The sequence below is a fragment of the Enoplosus armatus genome, chromosome 22 (genome assembly GCF_043641665.1).
Source record: "Enoplosus armatus isolate fEnoArm2 chromosome 22, fEnoArm2.hap1, whole genome shotgun sequence".
Classification (NCBI taxonomy): Eukaryota; Metazoa; Chordata; class Actinopteri; order Centrarchiformes; family Enoplosidae; genus Enoplosus; species Enoplosus armatus.
The window spans coordinates 3,940,613-3,956,598 of record NC_092201.1 but is presented as its reverse complement, the minus strand read 5'-3'; the positions used below and the strand labels follow the sequence as shown (position 1 = coordinate 3,956,598).

The following is a 15,986-nucleotide window of genomic DNA, read 5'->3' as shown; positions in this document are numbered from 1 at the left end:
GAAATCAGAGATTCATTGTTTGAGTGATAAATCTGCCACAGTTATCATAGTAAACTGCATTATGTGCAGCGGGAGAGCGGAAAGCTTGACAGGCGTAGCAACAGTAACTAAGGGAGGTGTTGCTATCGTTACCCAGAGAGACTTTTGGTCAGTGCACAGCAGGTCAGCTGAAGATGCAAAAATGTGAAATTGGCCTACAGGCAAGAATACAATCCAACATATACTGTATGTTTCCAACAATAAATAACTTTTGGTTTCAATGGAGCAGTTTTTTAAGGGGAGTTCCTCTGGAAGCTGCTCACAAACTCTCACAACTTTCTCAGGACTTTGTCTCTTTCTTCCTTATAATTACACACAAATTACAAAGTTATGTACAGGAAAGTATAAGGAAATTGCAAACCTGTAAATTAAAGCTCATATTGAACAAACTGCAGCATATACAGCACCGTTCGTTAATTACGATGTTGTAGTATCTGTGTCAAACATTCGTTTTCTCCGGCTTTGTCAGTTGCATGTCCCCAGTCAGAATTCCCATTAGCTGTTTTGGATGCTGCTGTTACAGAGCGTTTCATGTATTTGCTTTAATGTGTCTTCCAGGAGGGATTTGAGGCTTTGATCCTGCAGCAACACTTTGCTCTGGCCACCATTCAAAATTATTGCCCACAGAGCTCCAAATGCAGGCAAAAATTGGCTTTGGCGAGAAAATAAAATGGGGTCACCGGCTGGTTGGGTGGTTATTTACTTCGGAATTACTGCCAGGCTGAAATCACGGTTTTCTGTGCTCTGAGCAGCTGAGATTATGTTGGAACAATAACATGACCCTTGTGTGGCCCACTGAAAGATTTTGATATGATGATGTTAGGATGTAAAAGCTAAATGATAAAACAAATGTTGTAACAAATCTCAAAGTCTGGAGGCGGTAATGTTCATTTTACTCCACAACACAAAAGTTTTCAGCAGAACAAACAACATACTGAGGATGCTTCTATAGAGGTTGCATGACGCAGTTTTATGGCCAATAAAAAATATGTTTTGGATGGTAAATTTCTCAGTTTACCTGACACTGGCAGATGGGTCAGGAAGTAAATTTCGGTCCCTGGCTTCGGCTGTCGGGCATCATGCCCTTGCAACAGGCGTCTAAGCATCAGATGGCGGAAATTAGCATGATGAATGCAGCAGGGCTATTCATCATAGCAAGAGGCTCTCTATTAGTGTAATTACCACTCTGCCAATGTTTGCTCTTCTCGGAGATCAAAAGGAAAAAGGCGCTTCCCCTTCATGTAGTAAAACATTTGCTGTCATGTTCGTCTAACTTTAACTTTGAAATTTCAATCTCACTCACGTTGTGTGGCTTGTTAGAGGATGAAGAAACTTTAGCATGATGCAAACTTTTGAGCTTGTGTCAAAATGTCTGTTTCTGACATTAAACCGAACAGCCACAGAGGGGTAATGATACGCCATTCGCCTCATGCTGACAGGTTGAACTTTTACAGCTTTAACAAAAAAAATATTTATTTTTGCAATGATCGTGAATGAATGAGACTTACTGTAAATGACTTAATCATTTGAGTTTAGAACACCGAGGCAATCAGCTCTCCAATCTCTTAATCTCCAATTCACATTCACATCATGACACTATTTTTACTATGTGTGAACACAGTATATTGCATTTTTATCACGTTTATCTAGTGCAACTGGAAATATATGAGGAGAAGCAGAAAAGGTCTGTTCTCTATACGTTACGATGTGTACAGTAGCTGTGGGAGGTGATAAATCATACTTCTACTTGCTGTGACGACACCATAGCTTGAGCCACCAGAAATAAACCAACAATTGCACACTGTTCGCCTCCACCAGCCTCCTTTCGGTTTCCTTACGATGGACTTATGACACCTAAAGAATTCATCTTCCGTTTATATATTATTGCATTTGTGAAATACCCATATAGTGTGACACTTTAGAAGAAATACCCTCTGACATTTGAAAGATACAAAGAAAAGCTCCAGTAAAAATGATGAATGGCTTTGGCTTGCTCTTTCATCGTGCATAAGGTGCTTCCTGCTAACACCTTTATGGCGGGTGTAATGGTATTTCTCCCAGTGCAGTCGGCCAGCTGCAGCTCCCGTACAGTATATAACAGTAAACATGATTTATCATTCAACCCCAGAGGAGCAGGAAAAAGGGGTTAACATTTCCCCTGATGTGAAACAGCGTTAGAGGATTGAGTTTTGTTCAGCTTACTCATTCTCAGCTCACTTATTTTCATTTATTCTGGATTCTTCCAGCCAAATCACATTCAAATGGCACAGCTAGATCTTGATTTCAGCGGTGCAGCAGGGTGCCTTTCCACTCTTCTTCTTGCTTCTCGCTATAGGTTGTTTAAGTCTCACGGTGAAAACCAGTCGTTAGTATTCAAGTGCCAGGCTGCCCTCTGACTTCTGCATTTGTCATTTAAGGGATATAATTAGCTAATGGACTGTGTCTGACTCAGGTCAGTGAGTCTCAGGCAGAGTTGTAGTCAGAAGATTCAACCAGTCCCTCAATCCCATTTAGCCTGAATATGATTCAACTCGATGGATGTTGGCTGCTGTTGCTTTTGCTTTTAAAGAGCCCCTTGAATAAATGAATGCCAGAGCACACAGAGGAGCAACTGCTATAAATGATACAATGAAGATGTAATACGCGTTGAGACTAAATATACTTTATTCAGCTGCATGTTCTGTGCTCTTTATCTAATATTTATGCATAATTTTTTTAGGCAGAAAATGCAAAATAATTCCTCGTGGACATCCAGTGTGCTGCTTTAATTGCTGCAGAGATTCATTATGTTGATATTCCCCACCTGTTGACCTAAATTTCATCTCAAGAGCTACCTGTGTTTCCTTGCAGTGCAGCTCCACTCACCATAATGCTCTGCACTTGTAAACAAAGTTACGTAACGTGTCAGGGCGCAACGGAGGGAGCCGAAATTCTGCAGAGCATTTCAGAAGCAGCTCTGAAGCTCGCTCCGTGAATAATTCAGAGCTGCTACCATGAAGACGCATAAGCCACTGCCCTCGTGTTACGTGTTTGCTGTCATGTTTCCTTGTGAAGGACAAGGGTACGCTGGTCACCGGGGGTTCACGGAGAGATCCCCCATGCCGGGGTTACACAGGCTTTTTTGGCTGTAGAGCAAGCAGACTTAATCAGTTGCATATTGTTGGATGGCTGCCTTTTGAGGGTCAGTGGTCAAAGTCATGACGGCAGCGTCTACTGAAAGATGCAAGAAATGGATAAAAAGTTTATAAAGATCTGTGTAAAAAGTGTTTTTTGGCTGTTGCAGGTCTCTCTGAACTTGAATGTATTTATTGGGCTTGTCCTGCATCATTTAATCCAATCATTTGCAGAATTGCATAGATAAGTTTATTTATTTCGTTATAGTTTTAAGTTCAGTCTCAGATGCTTGTTGTGTGTGAATTAGCTCCAAATTTAAGAGATGGATGTCCAGGGTTCAAAGTTATAATCCTTGAGAGTTCAGTCCTGGTTGATTTGGCGACACCCGTGGTTACCGTGGTAACAGCAAGTGTTAAAAGCTCTGGCATACTGTTAGGAGGGGGAGCGCTTTTCCTGTGAATCCATTGTGTGGCAATTTGAACTCAGGGCGGGAATGGCAGACCCCGTCAGTAAATACATTGACTGGCTATTGCTGAAAATACCTTAAATAGTATCAAAAACAGGGTTATATTGAGGGAAAATGTTAAGCATTTTCTGTTCTGTTCGTATTCTCAGCATGTTGGTTAAGTTAAAGACGCCCAGGAAGAAGCCGGCCTTTTCCCAGAATGCCCCTGAGGGCTCGCTGTTCCTCCCTGCACTGGGCCAGGCTGTCAGCCTTCCTCACGTCAGCTGGGCCGAGCTGAGAGGTCACGGCTGGACAATCTACTGTCTGCATGTCACGCCGGGACTCTGCCTCCCTCTCTTAACTGTCAGGGAAAAAGATTAAGAGGTGTGTGTGTGTGTGTGTTATTACATAAGTGCATGTGTTGAGGCTGATATCTAAGCCTTAAACGTCTCCATTTTAACCTGTGAGTGTGACTTAAAATCATTTTTCTTCATAGAACAACTGACAGAAAGTCTCTCACTTCCTTTTAGATGTAAAGCTTACTGACATGTCTCTGGAGTTTTCCTCAATGAGGTGTCATTTTCTCAATAGTAGTGATGCGTCTCTGGGCCATAACTACCAGTGAGGACACAGAGGTCGTGTCCTCTGCAATTTTTTTGTCAAGTCCACTTCTATTTTTTCACACATAGCTGAGATTTAGCTTGGTTTAGCAGGGCAGCCTCACATTGAGAGCCTGTATAGTGTAACAGTGCATCATGAACTCCTCAGTACAGGATATCCAGTTTGGTTTATGACCCGTTTTCAGTTTGCTTTGCTTTATGAACCAAAGAGTTACAGTCTTATTAATGTAAGACACCATTTCTCTTATCAGGATACAATTTAAATCTATTAGCGCCCAGTCACAAAACAGGTGGTGCTGCAAGCTTGGAGACGTAGTGAATTCTTGTGGGTCGTGTGGTGGATACTGTTCGGTGTGGCAAGTTTAGATCATAGCAAAGCGGATACAGAGTGGAAAAGTCTGCCGTTGGTCAGTCGGTTGGTGCACCACTTTGGTTCAGACTGAAATATCTCAACAACTATTGGGTGGACTGCCATGATGAACCCTAGTGACTCTGGTGATGGCTGACCTCTAGCACCACCGTGAGGTTGACATTTTAATTCGTCTTGCACTTTGCTTTATGACCAAGTACCTGCAAATCTAATGGCATTCCCATCATCATCAGCTGTAGCAGATGTTAGCATGCTAACATGCCAAACCAAGATTTGTTAGCATTTTGCTCAAAGCACCAGTGTGTCTCACAGAGCTGGTAGCATAGATGTGTTAGATTTACTGACCATCACAACAAGAACAATGGACCATGAGTCACAAGTATCAAGGTTTTATAGAATAAATGCTGTGCAAACAGAACCATGACCCCAAACTACTGAGTTAAACAATTCATTTGAAATTTGCCTTTAGCCGCCCGCACACTCCCATATCGCCAATGAGCCTCTGGTCCTCAGGTCCACAGTCCTTGTTACCAGAGTTGTTTTTAAAGAGTAACTTAACCTTAAGTTAACCCCCTGAAAATGGTTTATATTCTCACCTTTCTGCAGTGATGTACAGGTGTGCATTTACGTGACGTTAAGTTACAAGTCTTTATGAGAGAATTGGATGTGGGTTCCTTGTCTTTCAGGTCTCAGGCGATTATAATATCTCAGTCTTTGAAGAAGTCCTTTCAATCAACAGGCCTAATAATTAAATATTCAAGCTATGTGGCTCTGCGAGATCTGCCTGTCGCTGTCTTGTTCTGGGGTTTTATCAGGTCAGAACTTGAGACTTGAATGTTTTTGCTCTAGTTTCAGGTCAAGTCACGTCTTTAGGGAGTCAAGTCTAAAGTAAGTCAAGTCTCATAGCAGCCGAATCTGTCTGAATCAAGTCTGGAGTTGTCATTTTTTGTCTCACGTCTGCAGCTCTGATGATTGCGTTCCAGCCTTGGAAACAAGACAACTATCTCATCTGATTATGTTTTTTATCAGAAGAGAATTTAAAGCCAGACATTGAGCACTTCTTTTTACAAGTAGTTCAGTCTAATACTTGCTTTTAGATTCACACCCATAGGTGCACTGAGTATATTATCCATTATAAGGTATATATCAAGGCTTTTGTGCCCTAACAAGACCTCTCCCTCTTCCTCCGATGACATAAACCTTCTCTTTTATCTCTCAGCTTGTCCAATCTCTTAATTATCCTCTGTTGCTAGGGCTTTTTCTTTTTTCTTTTTTACTCTTCGGACAAGTGATCCAACAGATAAGGCAGCTGAGGGATAAGAGATCGATTGGAGTGAAGCGCTGCTGCAGGGGCTGAATTAGAATTTGTCGCAGTCCCCCCCTCGCTCTTACTTCACAGCAGATCATCTGACACATGCAGAGAGACAGACACACACGTCAAGAGGGGAATAAAAGAAAAAATGGAGAAACAATCAAGTGCAAGAAGAAAGACAGGAGCTCATTTCCTTTCCTCCCTCTGTGTGTGTGTTAGCAGTGAAGCGAGGGCTCGACATCGCTGATATGTTTCTTTAGCGGGGCGAGGGATCATTCTGTATGTCTTTGGCAGTAAATTAGACCGCTGCAGCGCGTCCAGCAGAGGTATTAATCAGGAATCGCTGCCCCTGTTGGCTTCACTGACTCAGGATTGACTCTCCTGGAGGGGATCAATTGAATCAGCTGTGACTCACAAGGTCTCACATTGCAGTGATCAGGGGAGTCGTCGCAGCTTGACTTGTGGGTTTAGAGCGCGAGCGGCAACAACTCCTCGGAGGGAAGCTGTGGGGATAGCCAAGAGAATAGGGGCTTTGCAAAGAGATTTGAATTCGCTCTGAAGATATTCATTTTGCTGGATTTTCAAACATGCTCTGTTAAGCTCTCATATTGATCTGAAGAGGAGAGGAGAAGGACAATGGCTTTTTGGCAGCGACAGCGAACAAAGGCCTTTTTTAAACCTTAGAATCATAGAATCCGTCACAATGCTCCTCGCCACTTTTTACCGACTTTAAGGATTATTTGAAGCTTTGAAGCACAACTGAATTCACCTTACGTCCAGTACCTTGTAGGTTGCTGGTGGGTCTGGTTGGATTCAACCCACCACATCACAGTCACACTGTTTGTGTCTTAACAGATTTCCACAACAAAAATACAGACACGGCACTGCAGAGGAAGGGGATTGTTGAAATACGTTTTCCCGTTTTTGGCTCAAAAGTCGACTAGATTCAACTTTTAGCCATCAAATACGCTGAACTCTAAATGCCCAGTTGCATTCTGGCAGGAACAGAGGAACCGCAAATAACAACAAAAAGATGCCCTTTGTGTTACTCAGAGTTATGTTGTATAGTTGTATGCTATGATCATATTGGGACTTAAAGGGGGCACCCTCTGACAACAGTTGTATCATGTCTTCTGTGGATTATTTTTCCCTATTTTAAATAGAATAGAGTTTTGGACTGTTGGTCAAACATAACAAGCGATTTGAAGCCGTCATCTCTAAATCCATGTTGCATTAGTAATTACACTATGCACTGGGGAAACATAATAGTGCAGATTATGTGTTTTTATTATATTATATATTTTTATATTATATTTTTATTATTTCTTCAGCCTATCTGAATGTTTATATTGATTGTAAACAGGAACAACATTCACTGCCAATAAGTTGAATGATTTTTCCTACAATATCTGCAATAATAGCACCTACAACACCGCTAAGGTTTGGTTAGGTTTAGGCTTTTATGACCTCTCGGTTCAGATTAAAGACATCGATTCACAACTCTGACCTGACTTTTTGCTGCTCTATGTGACACAATATTTCCAACATTGTCACTCAATGGAATCAGTGTCGTAAATAAATTAAACATAAACATAATTATTCACTATCACCTTGCCTTCCAGTCTGCAATTAACCCAAAGTCGACCCAGCAGCAGCAGCTCGCCTGGTAATCAGGAGTGAAAAATGATCTCAACAGCCGCTGCGGTGATGAGAGAGGCAGCAGCGGTGATTATTGATCTTGTGCGGGTTGTGATGGCAAAAATCATTCAGCCCATCCAGCCTGAGTGGACACTGCCCGGAGGAAAGCATGCATCGATCTCAGTGTACCATCCCAACTCTGTTTTCAGAAATGTTATCTCTAAATCACAGCCTCAGACACGAAACACTTTCTGTCTTTAAATATCATTTACAGAACAATCCAAATGTTTTAATGTCGTTACAATAAACTGATATATTAAGTTTTACCACAAGACGAGTAAGAGGAACTTTTTTAAAGTTATAGTTTTGCATATAACCAATGGACACCACACTTAAAAGAGCATTAGAGTGTTTCAATTACTCCATCAAAGCTGTCGTTTTCTCCATGAGCCCTGGCGTAGGCTGTAATTTGAGTCAAACTGAGCAGGCCTCTAACAAAAACATCTCTTACCGTTTTTGATCAGCGGTGCAATTAGTGCACAAAATAAAGAGCCAGACTAAAAGGAGGATGACTCCCTGCTTTCATTCTTTCATTACTGAGACATTTTGGAACCGTTTTGGTTGGAGACTCTGCCAAAGATGCAAGACTAAACCATCATGTTCAGCTGAATGTAGCTCAAACACACAGGAAGTCACTGTATAGTATGTAGAGCAGCAGAATTTTCCCCGCATTAAGTAAGTGGGGCTCCCTTCCTCTTAGAGCTGCAGATCCACTTAAAATAATTTAATTTCAGATGAGAGTTTTAGTGTCAATGCTGTTTCAGAGGCTTGACTACCATTTTTTCTCTTTGGGGAACATACTGCATTTGTCATTTAACATGCAGGTATACTCTAAACATCCTCTTTAAGTCATTTTAGTCTGGCGTTGAGTCACTTAAGTTGTACTTTCTTATAGCAAGTGAAAAGCCAGGGCAGTAAGAATAGATTACTAATTGGAAACAAGCTGAACAGGTTTGAACATAAACCTGTGAACAACATGTAGTGAACTTCTACTGCAAAAAGCTCCTTCTTAACTTTTAGTGTCAGGGGCGGAAGAAGTAGTCAGATTGTTTACGTCCCTCAATGTAAAAGTATTTGAAGTAAAAGTTCTGTATTGAAAATATTACTTAAGAAAAAGTGTATTAAAAAGAGTATTATGGGTAAAATGCCCTTAATCCCCTGTGAGTGTTATACTGAAGTATTTTATATTCTGTTGGGTAGTATCTCTTGTTTAATATTTTCTCGAGCTCATTGTTGTTAAATTGTATGATAAAATATTTCCCTCTGAAATGTAGTGGATTAAAAGTATAAAGTAGTAAGTTAAGTTAGTTACTTCCCACAACTGATTTCAGTTGTTTTAGTCTGTAATTGAGTTCTTATGGTCTTATTTTCTTATGACCAGTGAAAATATCTGCCGTGCTGTCAGAATATTTCAACCTTTTGCAGCATTTTCTAAAACCATTACATTGATTCTAGTGCAGCAGCATGACATACCTCCTTGTTTCAGGATTGAAACAGTTTGATTTCTGTTAAAGGTTGAGCAGGTTTCCACCATTTTGCCTTCACACTGTGGTGAACGTCTAGATAAACACTTTACAGACTTACAGACAGAAGTGAGTTGCTAAAATGGAGATTTTTTCATCCCATGTGATCACCTCATACAGCAGCTGCAGTTGCAGAGGTAAAAGCATGATCTTTATAATCCTTCCCTGCCCTGGCATCAGTGGCTCCTGTCAGCTGGAGTTATGGTCCAGGTTTATGGGGGTATCCCTGTGCCTTGGCCAGGCCCCCAGCTCCCTCCCCTCTTCCCGCCTGTACGCCTTAGATCAGCCTGCGTCTTTATGAGCTGTCTCTGCCCTGTCTACCTCCCTTAATCTCACTGTAGCTATTAACAGGGGCAACTCTGGCTCCAGCCTTGCATGGCAACACTGCTGTCTAATCCTGCTGCTGTTTGGAGGGATGAGGCTGACTGCTGACGCACCGCTCAGGGAGAGGGAGGGAGAGTCGCTGTGTCTTCTGAAAAGGAAGAAATCTGTGTTTTTTCTATCTGTTCTTTAATGAGAAACACACTTTGGATGTGCACTTAGTGCATTAATGTTACTGTGTTCTGTAATGTTGCCGTCCAGACATGAACCTCAAACCCCTGCTTCTAAATTGTATTTGAATTACAGAGTATAAACCCAAAGTAACAGCAAAAACACAGATTTCCATTGATTTGAATGTTCTTCTTTGCTGTTCTAAATGCAGCAGGACACATGATAATAGCAGTCTGAACAAACTCTGCATTACTGTCGCCTTTGGCTGCAAGTTTCTGCAGAAGAAACTTAAATCTAAGCCTTGAAATGCCAAAACAATTACAGCCCACATAAGTAAATTTTTGGCTGAGTTTGGAGCTCTCTATGCATCTGGTCAGTGTGTGTGTGAGCGTGTGCATGTATTGCGTAGCGGGATGAGAAAAGCCCCCCTAATCGGATTGTTATACAAAAGCACGCTGGTGGAAACAGAGCTCGGTAATTAGCAGGATTTTTGCAGAATTCAATGGTCTATTAAATATCCTTGTCAGTGTGTGTGTTGTCTGTTATCTCTGCGTGCCATCCAGAGATAGCTGAAAGCGAATGGCACAAGATGGTTAGTGAGCAAGCCAAAAAGTGTACTGCATTTGTTTTAGGGTTGCAACTAACAATTAATCATTGTTGATTAATCTGTGTGTTACTTTTTTTGATTAATTGTGGCAATCAAGATTCATGGGAGTTTTATTTTAATTTTCTCTGTCAGCGAAAGTGCTTTAACTAAAGAAAACACATGCAAGTAGAGAAAACACAAACACATAAAGAAGATATCTTTACACTTGAAGCATAACAAAACACACAGCGAATATCGAAAACACAAACACAGGAACAGGATGAAAATACAGAAACACTGCAAGTTGCAAAGGAAAGATGTTTCCTGGGGACACTAAAACTGATGAGGCACAAGTTGTTGTTGCCATGGTTATGGCTAATGGAGTTACTTCATGACTACAGGCCATGAACAAAATATACACTTGTACAGCAAAATGCAAGGTGTAAAGCAATAATATCTGAATCATGTTCAGTCAGTTCTGTATTTGGTTGTGGAGTTTGTGTTTGCATCGCGTTGCGTTGTTCTAAACGTGTTGATGAGTGTGTTTGCTCCCGTCTTTCATTTCCTAAATGCTGCATTTGTGGTGTCAAATTGGCAAAGATGTTTGCATGTGTTTTCTGAAGCTGCAGGGAGTGAGTTGGCCTCTCAGGGCCACCATAGTTGAGTCATCAAAAATCTAAATATAACAGGAGAGAAGAGAAACAAATTCACACTTTAAAATTTAGCAGATTAATATTTAGCAGATAAATATACTGAGTTGTGAAGAAATATGGTAATAATTAGATCTGGAAGTGTGGAATAATGTTAACTTACAACACTTCTTGGGCTGCATATTAGAGTACATGTGCAGTCCCACAGTCTGGGAGCCGCAGTTGTCCATGAATATATACAGGATCTGTTAGGCAATGATGAATTGAGAAGTTCTGCTAACTTGCTAAAGTGCTTTCTGTTCATCAAAATGCTAGAAAATAGTTTTGCAGAAACCAAAGTGACCTCTTCAAATGACTTCCCAACAGTCCAAAACTCACAGATATTGAAATTATAATGATATGAACAAGAGAAAAAACAGCAAATCTGCACATTTGAGAAGCTGGAACAGGCTGTTAATAAATTACTTGCGTGTCAGTTAATTAACGACTCGTTTTTTTTCCACCACTAATTGATTTGACAGATTTAATTGGAGCGTGGTGATCAGCTGATTTGGGCCATTATTTGTGATTTTGTTTGGCGACTTTAAATGTTTACTGCGTGTCTCTTGAAGCCAGTATGTGTCCACCGTGTAATGCATAAAGCCAATTTTAATCAGCGGGCTCCCCAGAACACGACCCGGTGAGTTAAATTGCTCTCTCCTGAAAAATAAAAAATCAGCAGGATGTCATTGCGAGGCACCGCGGTACAGGCCTGTCTCATTTTCTTCCCATGAGCGTAGCACACACACACACCGCACTCATTCCTACGGGTTTGTTATCACACTCTGTTATTCCGCGCCTGTCACCCCAACTGTTAATTATTCATGGTTAATAACCACCTGCATGGGCTTAATTCTGGCCTTGACATTTCATTAGCTAATATCAGACGCCTTCATTAGTTTTCTGGAATCACAATTCAGGATATTAAGTTGGATGACGTTAAGTTTCACACTGAAATTTATCTGATGAACCTTGTAAATTGTAAATCACGTCACATTTCACCCACTGGAAGTGTAATTTCAGGTACAGGTTTTAGCACATATTTAGTCTCTTGTGTGATGTTCTGTTTTGATAGCATGAACGATAAAGTCTGGGGTGTTTTTTGTGGATCTGCTGTCGGCCCTTTTCCTGCCCGTGAACCCCAGCTGACACCGAGAAGCCCTGAGGAGGAGAGAGCCTCGCAGAAAGAGACATTGACAGAATTAGAGTAAAGAGGAGAAGGAGAACTACTACTGCTCCTCCCAGTAGATCTTCTGCTCTAAATTCAACTCGTTTAGAGTGTTTGGCCCTCTGGTCGACTTATGCAACGTCTGACAAGAGGATCTCTGTGTCAAGAGAACCTTTAGTGTCTGGTTGCATAACTAAAAACAAAATCTCAGAGTTCATTATTAGTGACGACCCAAAAAACACAAGCTTTCTTGCTTAATTGATTTCCGGTGTGAACAACTTGTGTATGAAAAGAAAATTCACTTTGTCTTTTCCGTCATCCTTAAACATTCATTGATTGTTTGTTTTTTTGGCCACTTGGGGGCAGCGCAACAAGCAGTAAACACCTGCAATTAACCAGGGTTCATACAAAGTCCTAACCGTTATCTTTACAAAGTTAGGAATATGCTTGAATTCGAATATACTCCTTGAAAAATGCTTGATTTTGAAGCATTGAAATAATCATGATCAAAACAATCACAATCACAATCAGCTTGAAAAGTGCTTGAAACCTGTACGAAACCTGATTACCTTTGCATTTTTCCCTAAACAAGTGTCTAACCACACCTTAACCAATGTGTCTTTGCCGTAACCCCAATCTTTCCCTAAAATGAAACCCACCAAAGTTTCTAAGTGCAGATATTATTGAAAGCCTGAATGTAATCCAGAGTTTTGCAGTCCAGTAACAATGCCCTTGCCTGACAATATTATTAAGTTTAAATAATGCTGATCACCTTTAATTATCCAGACAGAGCTGTTTGCCAGAGAGGATTTTAGTGTTAATCCTTTTCTCACAATTGGGGTAAGATTTTTCCCCAAACGGAGCAAAAAGTCGGCCCAGTCCTTCAAGTGAGTTGAGTCTAACTGAACTCCTCTGTAGTGGATCGAGCCTCTCTTCCTGTCCTCTGTTCAGTAAGTAGCAGTCAATATCAACCATTCCAGCTGAGCAAACATCGTCATTGGTGTGGGTATCAGATCAATCTGCTCTTTCACGAGTCCCACAGAGCTTCTGCTACGGCGAAGCTCGATCTCGCCGTTTGCGTTTCCTTTCATGCACACAACAATCCACTCTGAGAGCCTGAAAAGGAGGTGGGGAAGGAAGCGTGCCTGTGATTAAAGTAAGCTCCCTCTGAGTTGTGACCCGGCCTGACCGTGGCAGCACTCCAGATCTGCTGATGAGGACGCTTCGCTGAGGCAGACTCTCTCTCTCTCTGGCTCTCTCACTGTGGGCCGACATGGGGGTTTCTGTCGGAGGCGTAGCTCCTCTGTCTATAAACAGTTTCCCCATCAAGTGCCGGCCTCTAATTCACCTGGCAGCTCACTCAGCATTATATAAGACATCCCAGTGTTTTTACTGTAAAAGTGAAAGCCGTAACCCGGCGTGTCCCGGGGGCTCTTAGCTGCAAAAAGGATCAGCAGAACTTGTAAGTGATTTAAAGGACAAGATCCTAAAATCAATGAACTAATAAATACGTCTCTTTAACCACAATGGTTGTGCAGGAAGGCAGACTGCATTTTCATTTTGCTTCAATGAGAAAAAAAAATATTTCTGTTAATTAGAAAATGAATTAATACATGATTCCAGATTGTCCTTGTCCTGTAATGTAATAACACGCATCAGTACCTGCCAAATAATTTGCGCAGACTAATTTAGATTTGGCATTGGGGGGCCGTGCTCAATTTTGAGATGAAAAGTTTACAAATCCCCCAGCGCAGTTTAAAAACTTTAATCAAGCTCCAAGGTTAAAATCCTGCCATGCCTTTAATTTCCCCGTGCTGAGAACGGTTCTCTGTGGCCTCCAACCTGTAACTTAAGAGGATATTTAGAGAAGTATAGTATGTTACAGGATCTGGATCTGTCACTCAGTGTTAGCTCGTAGGCAAAAACAAAACAATCAGAGCTGATTAGAAGAGAAACGGTGACGTTATTGTTGGAGGAAACCCAGAAACAGATGGAGGTCTGCAGCAACTTATGATGTAATGTTACATGTAAGTGATAATACATGACGGGCTGATGTGACATGTGAAAATAACATGCAAAATCAGGGTAAAGGATGACAAGTTCTGAGGTGTCCTGCCAGCCAATCAGAAATGTTTATTTTCAGTAGCTTTTTCAAACTTGAGTTATTTAATTCTTCTTGTTTTGGAAGTAGCACTCGCAGCTTAAAGAGCAACTTAACATCCCCTGGTTTAACTTCTCACTTTGCTGCAGTGATGTGCAGATGTACTTTTGGGTGTGTCAGTTCACCGTGACATCACTGCTGGGCGTCGTCACTAGTGCAACAGAGCGCACACCCAAAGGAGTCAGCTTAGAGGTCAAACAGGCTCGAAACTTTCAAGCAGAGAGGGCAGTAAAACACTGCTTTCCAACTCTTTAATGTCTGACAAAGCCCCATACACAAGTATATATACATATACAAGTATATGTACATGTACAAGTAAGTAAGTAAGAGTCCAGAAACCATTAATAGCTGAATAAACAATCTCACCTCAAGGTCAATTTATTAGCTCTTTCTATTCATGTTTCGATCGATTGTCATGGGATTGTAAACGTTCGAATTTCCATTTCTTTTTCGAAGCACTAGTGATGTTCTGCCAGTCTAAACAAATTGCCTTTCGTTCATAAATGAACAAGTAAAACTATTAAATTGTAATAAAACCTGAGCTGCATCAGTTTTGAATTGCAGCTGAATGGTATCAAATTGAATCAGCCTTAAATTGCAGTGTATCATGTTGTTACTAAATCAGATTGTGGTTCATGTATCTAAACAAGTATCAGCAGTGGTGGAATGTTACTGACTACATTTACTTAAGTACTTGTACTTAAATAGAATTATGATGTACTTGACTATTTCAATTTTATGCTGCTTTGTACGTTGTACTTTTTACTCCACTACATTTATTTGACAGCTATAGTCACTTCGCAGATTCAGTTCATTCAATTCATTATATACAAAACCTACGATCAGCGAACAAAATGCGAGGCACATAATGTGATATTTCTACTTTTACTTAAGTCAATCATCTTGAGTGTTTCTTCCACCACTGAATTGTTTGAAAGAGATAAATAAACATGCCCAGTATATTTCCTACAGTATAGACCTCACTGTCTTTCAGTACACATTCCCTGATATGCCACGTGTTGTCTATTTACTGTTTCTTGTAAAACCACGTAGTATTTGGTGTATCAGTGTCCTGTCGGTGTCTGGATACGATGTCGCCATTTTGATCTGCTCTTATCTGTTTGGACAGGAAGGCGCTCAGATCAGAGGTGGGAGATAACAAAGACTCTCTAATGAAGAGGTCCAGTTTGTGGTCAGACTCTCTTTTGGCAAGCTGAACTCTCTGTGACGGAGCAGTGGGAGTGGCAGCAGCTGCTTCTTGCTTCAGTCCAGCCAATTTCTTTATGTGGATGTTTAAAGGTTTAGTACAGAGTCGTGCAGATGTAGATCAAAACCTCTGCTGGTCATTAGAGAATCAAGAAACTTGATTGCCTGGTTTGGCTCTGTAAAGAACTTTGTTTTATTTCTGGTCTCAATGTTAACTTGAAGGGTATCTCCGTGGGACTAGGTCGGCTCACTTTTGCCGCATCGTGCCAAGCAAAGCCGCGGTGACATACGTTTCCACTGCTGCCTCACAGCAGGGGACGACCACCGCTGTGGCCAACCATGCCGGCCAATAAGACACATAATATACGGTCTCCTCCCGTCAGCTGTAGACTAAAGGATCTGTGTTTCTGTGGATGCAATCCCGTTGCTGCTTAACATTAAAAGCTTTTCACTGGCAAACTGGTAGTATGCTTTTATTGTGAAGAAGTCAGAGGAAATGAAATGTTTGTTAGTGGAGCTTCATTGGTGGTGCTATTCAATGAAAACTGGTCTGATCACCCAGA

The 15,986-nt window shown here is 41.1% G+C and overlaps 1 protein-coding gene across 3 annotated transcripts in view; it reads left to right on the top strand.

Moving 5' to 3' along the window:
* LOC139304940 (ankyrin repeat and BTB/POZ domain-containing protein 3-A) overlaps window positions 1–15,986 on the top strand; it is a 149,016-nt gene that overhangs the window by 50,965 nt on the left and 82,065 nt on the right. Inside the window, exon 4 of one of the 3 annotated variants that reach the window (XM_070928860.1) lies at window positions 7,523–7,539. The exons of the other annotated variants lie outside the window; for them this stretch is intronic. Within the exon in view, the coding sequence (XP_070784961.1) occupies window positions 7,523–7,539 (17 nt within the window). The remainder of the gene's footprint in view (window positions 1–7,522; window positions 7,540–15,986) is intronic. 3 annotated transcript variants of the gene reach the window in all.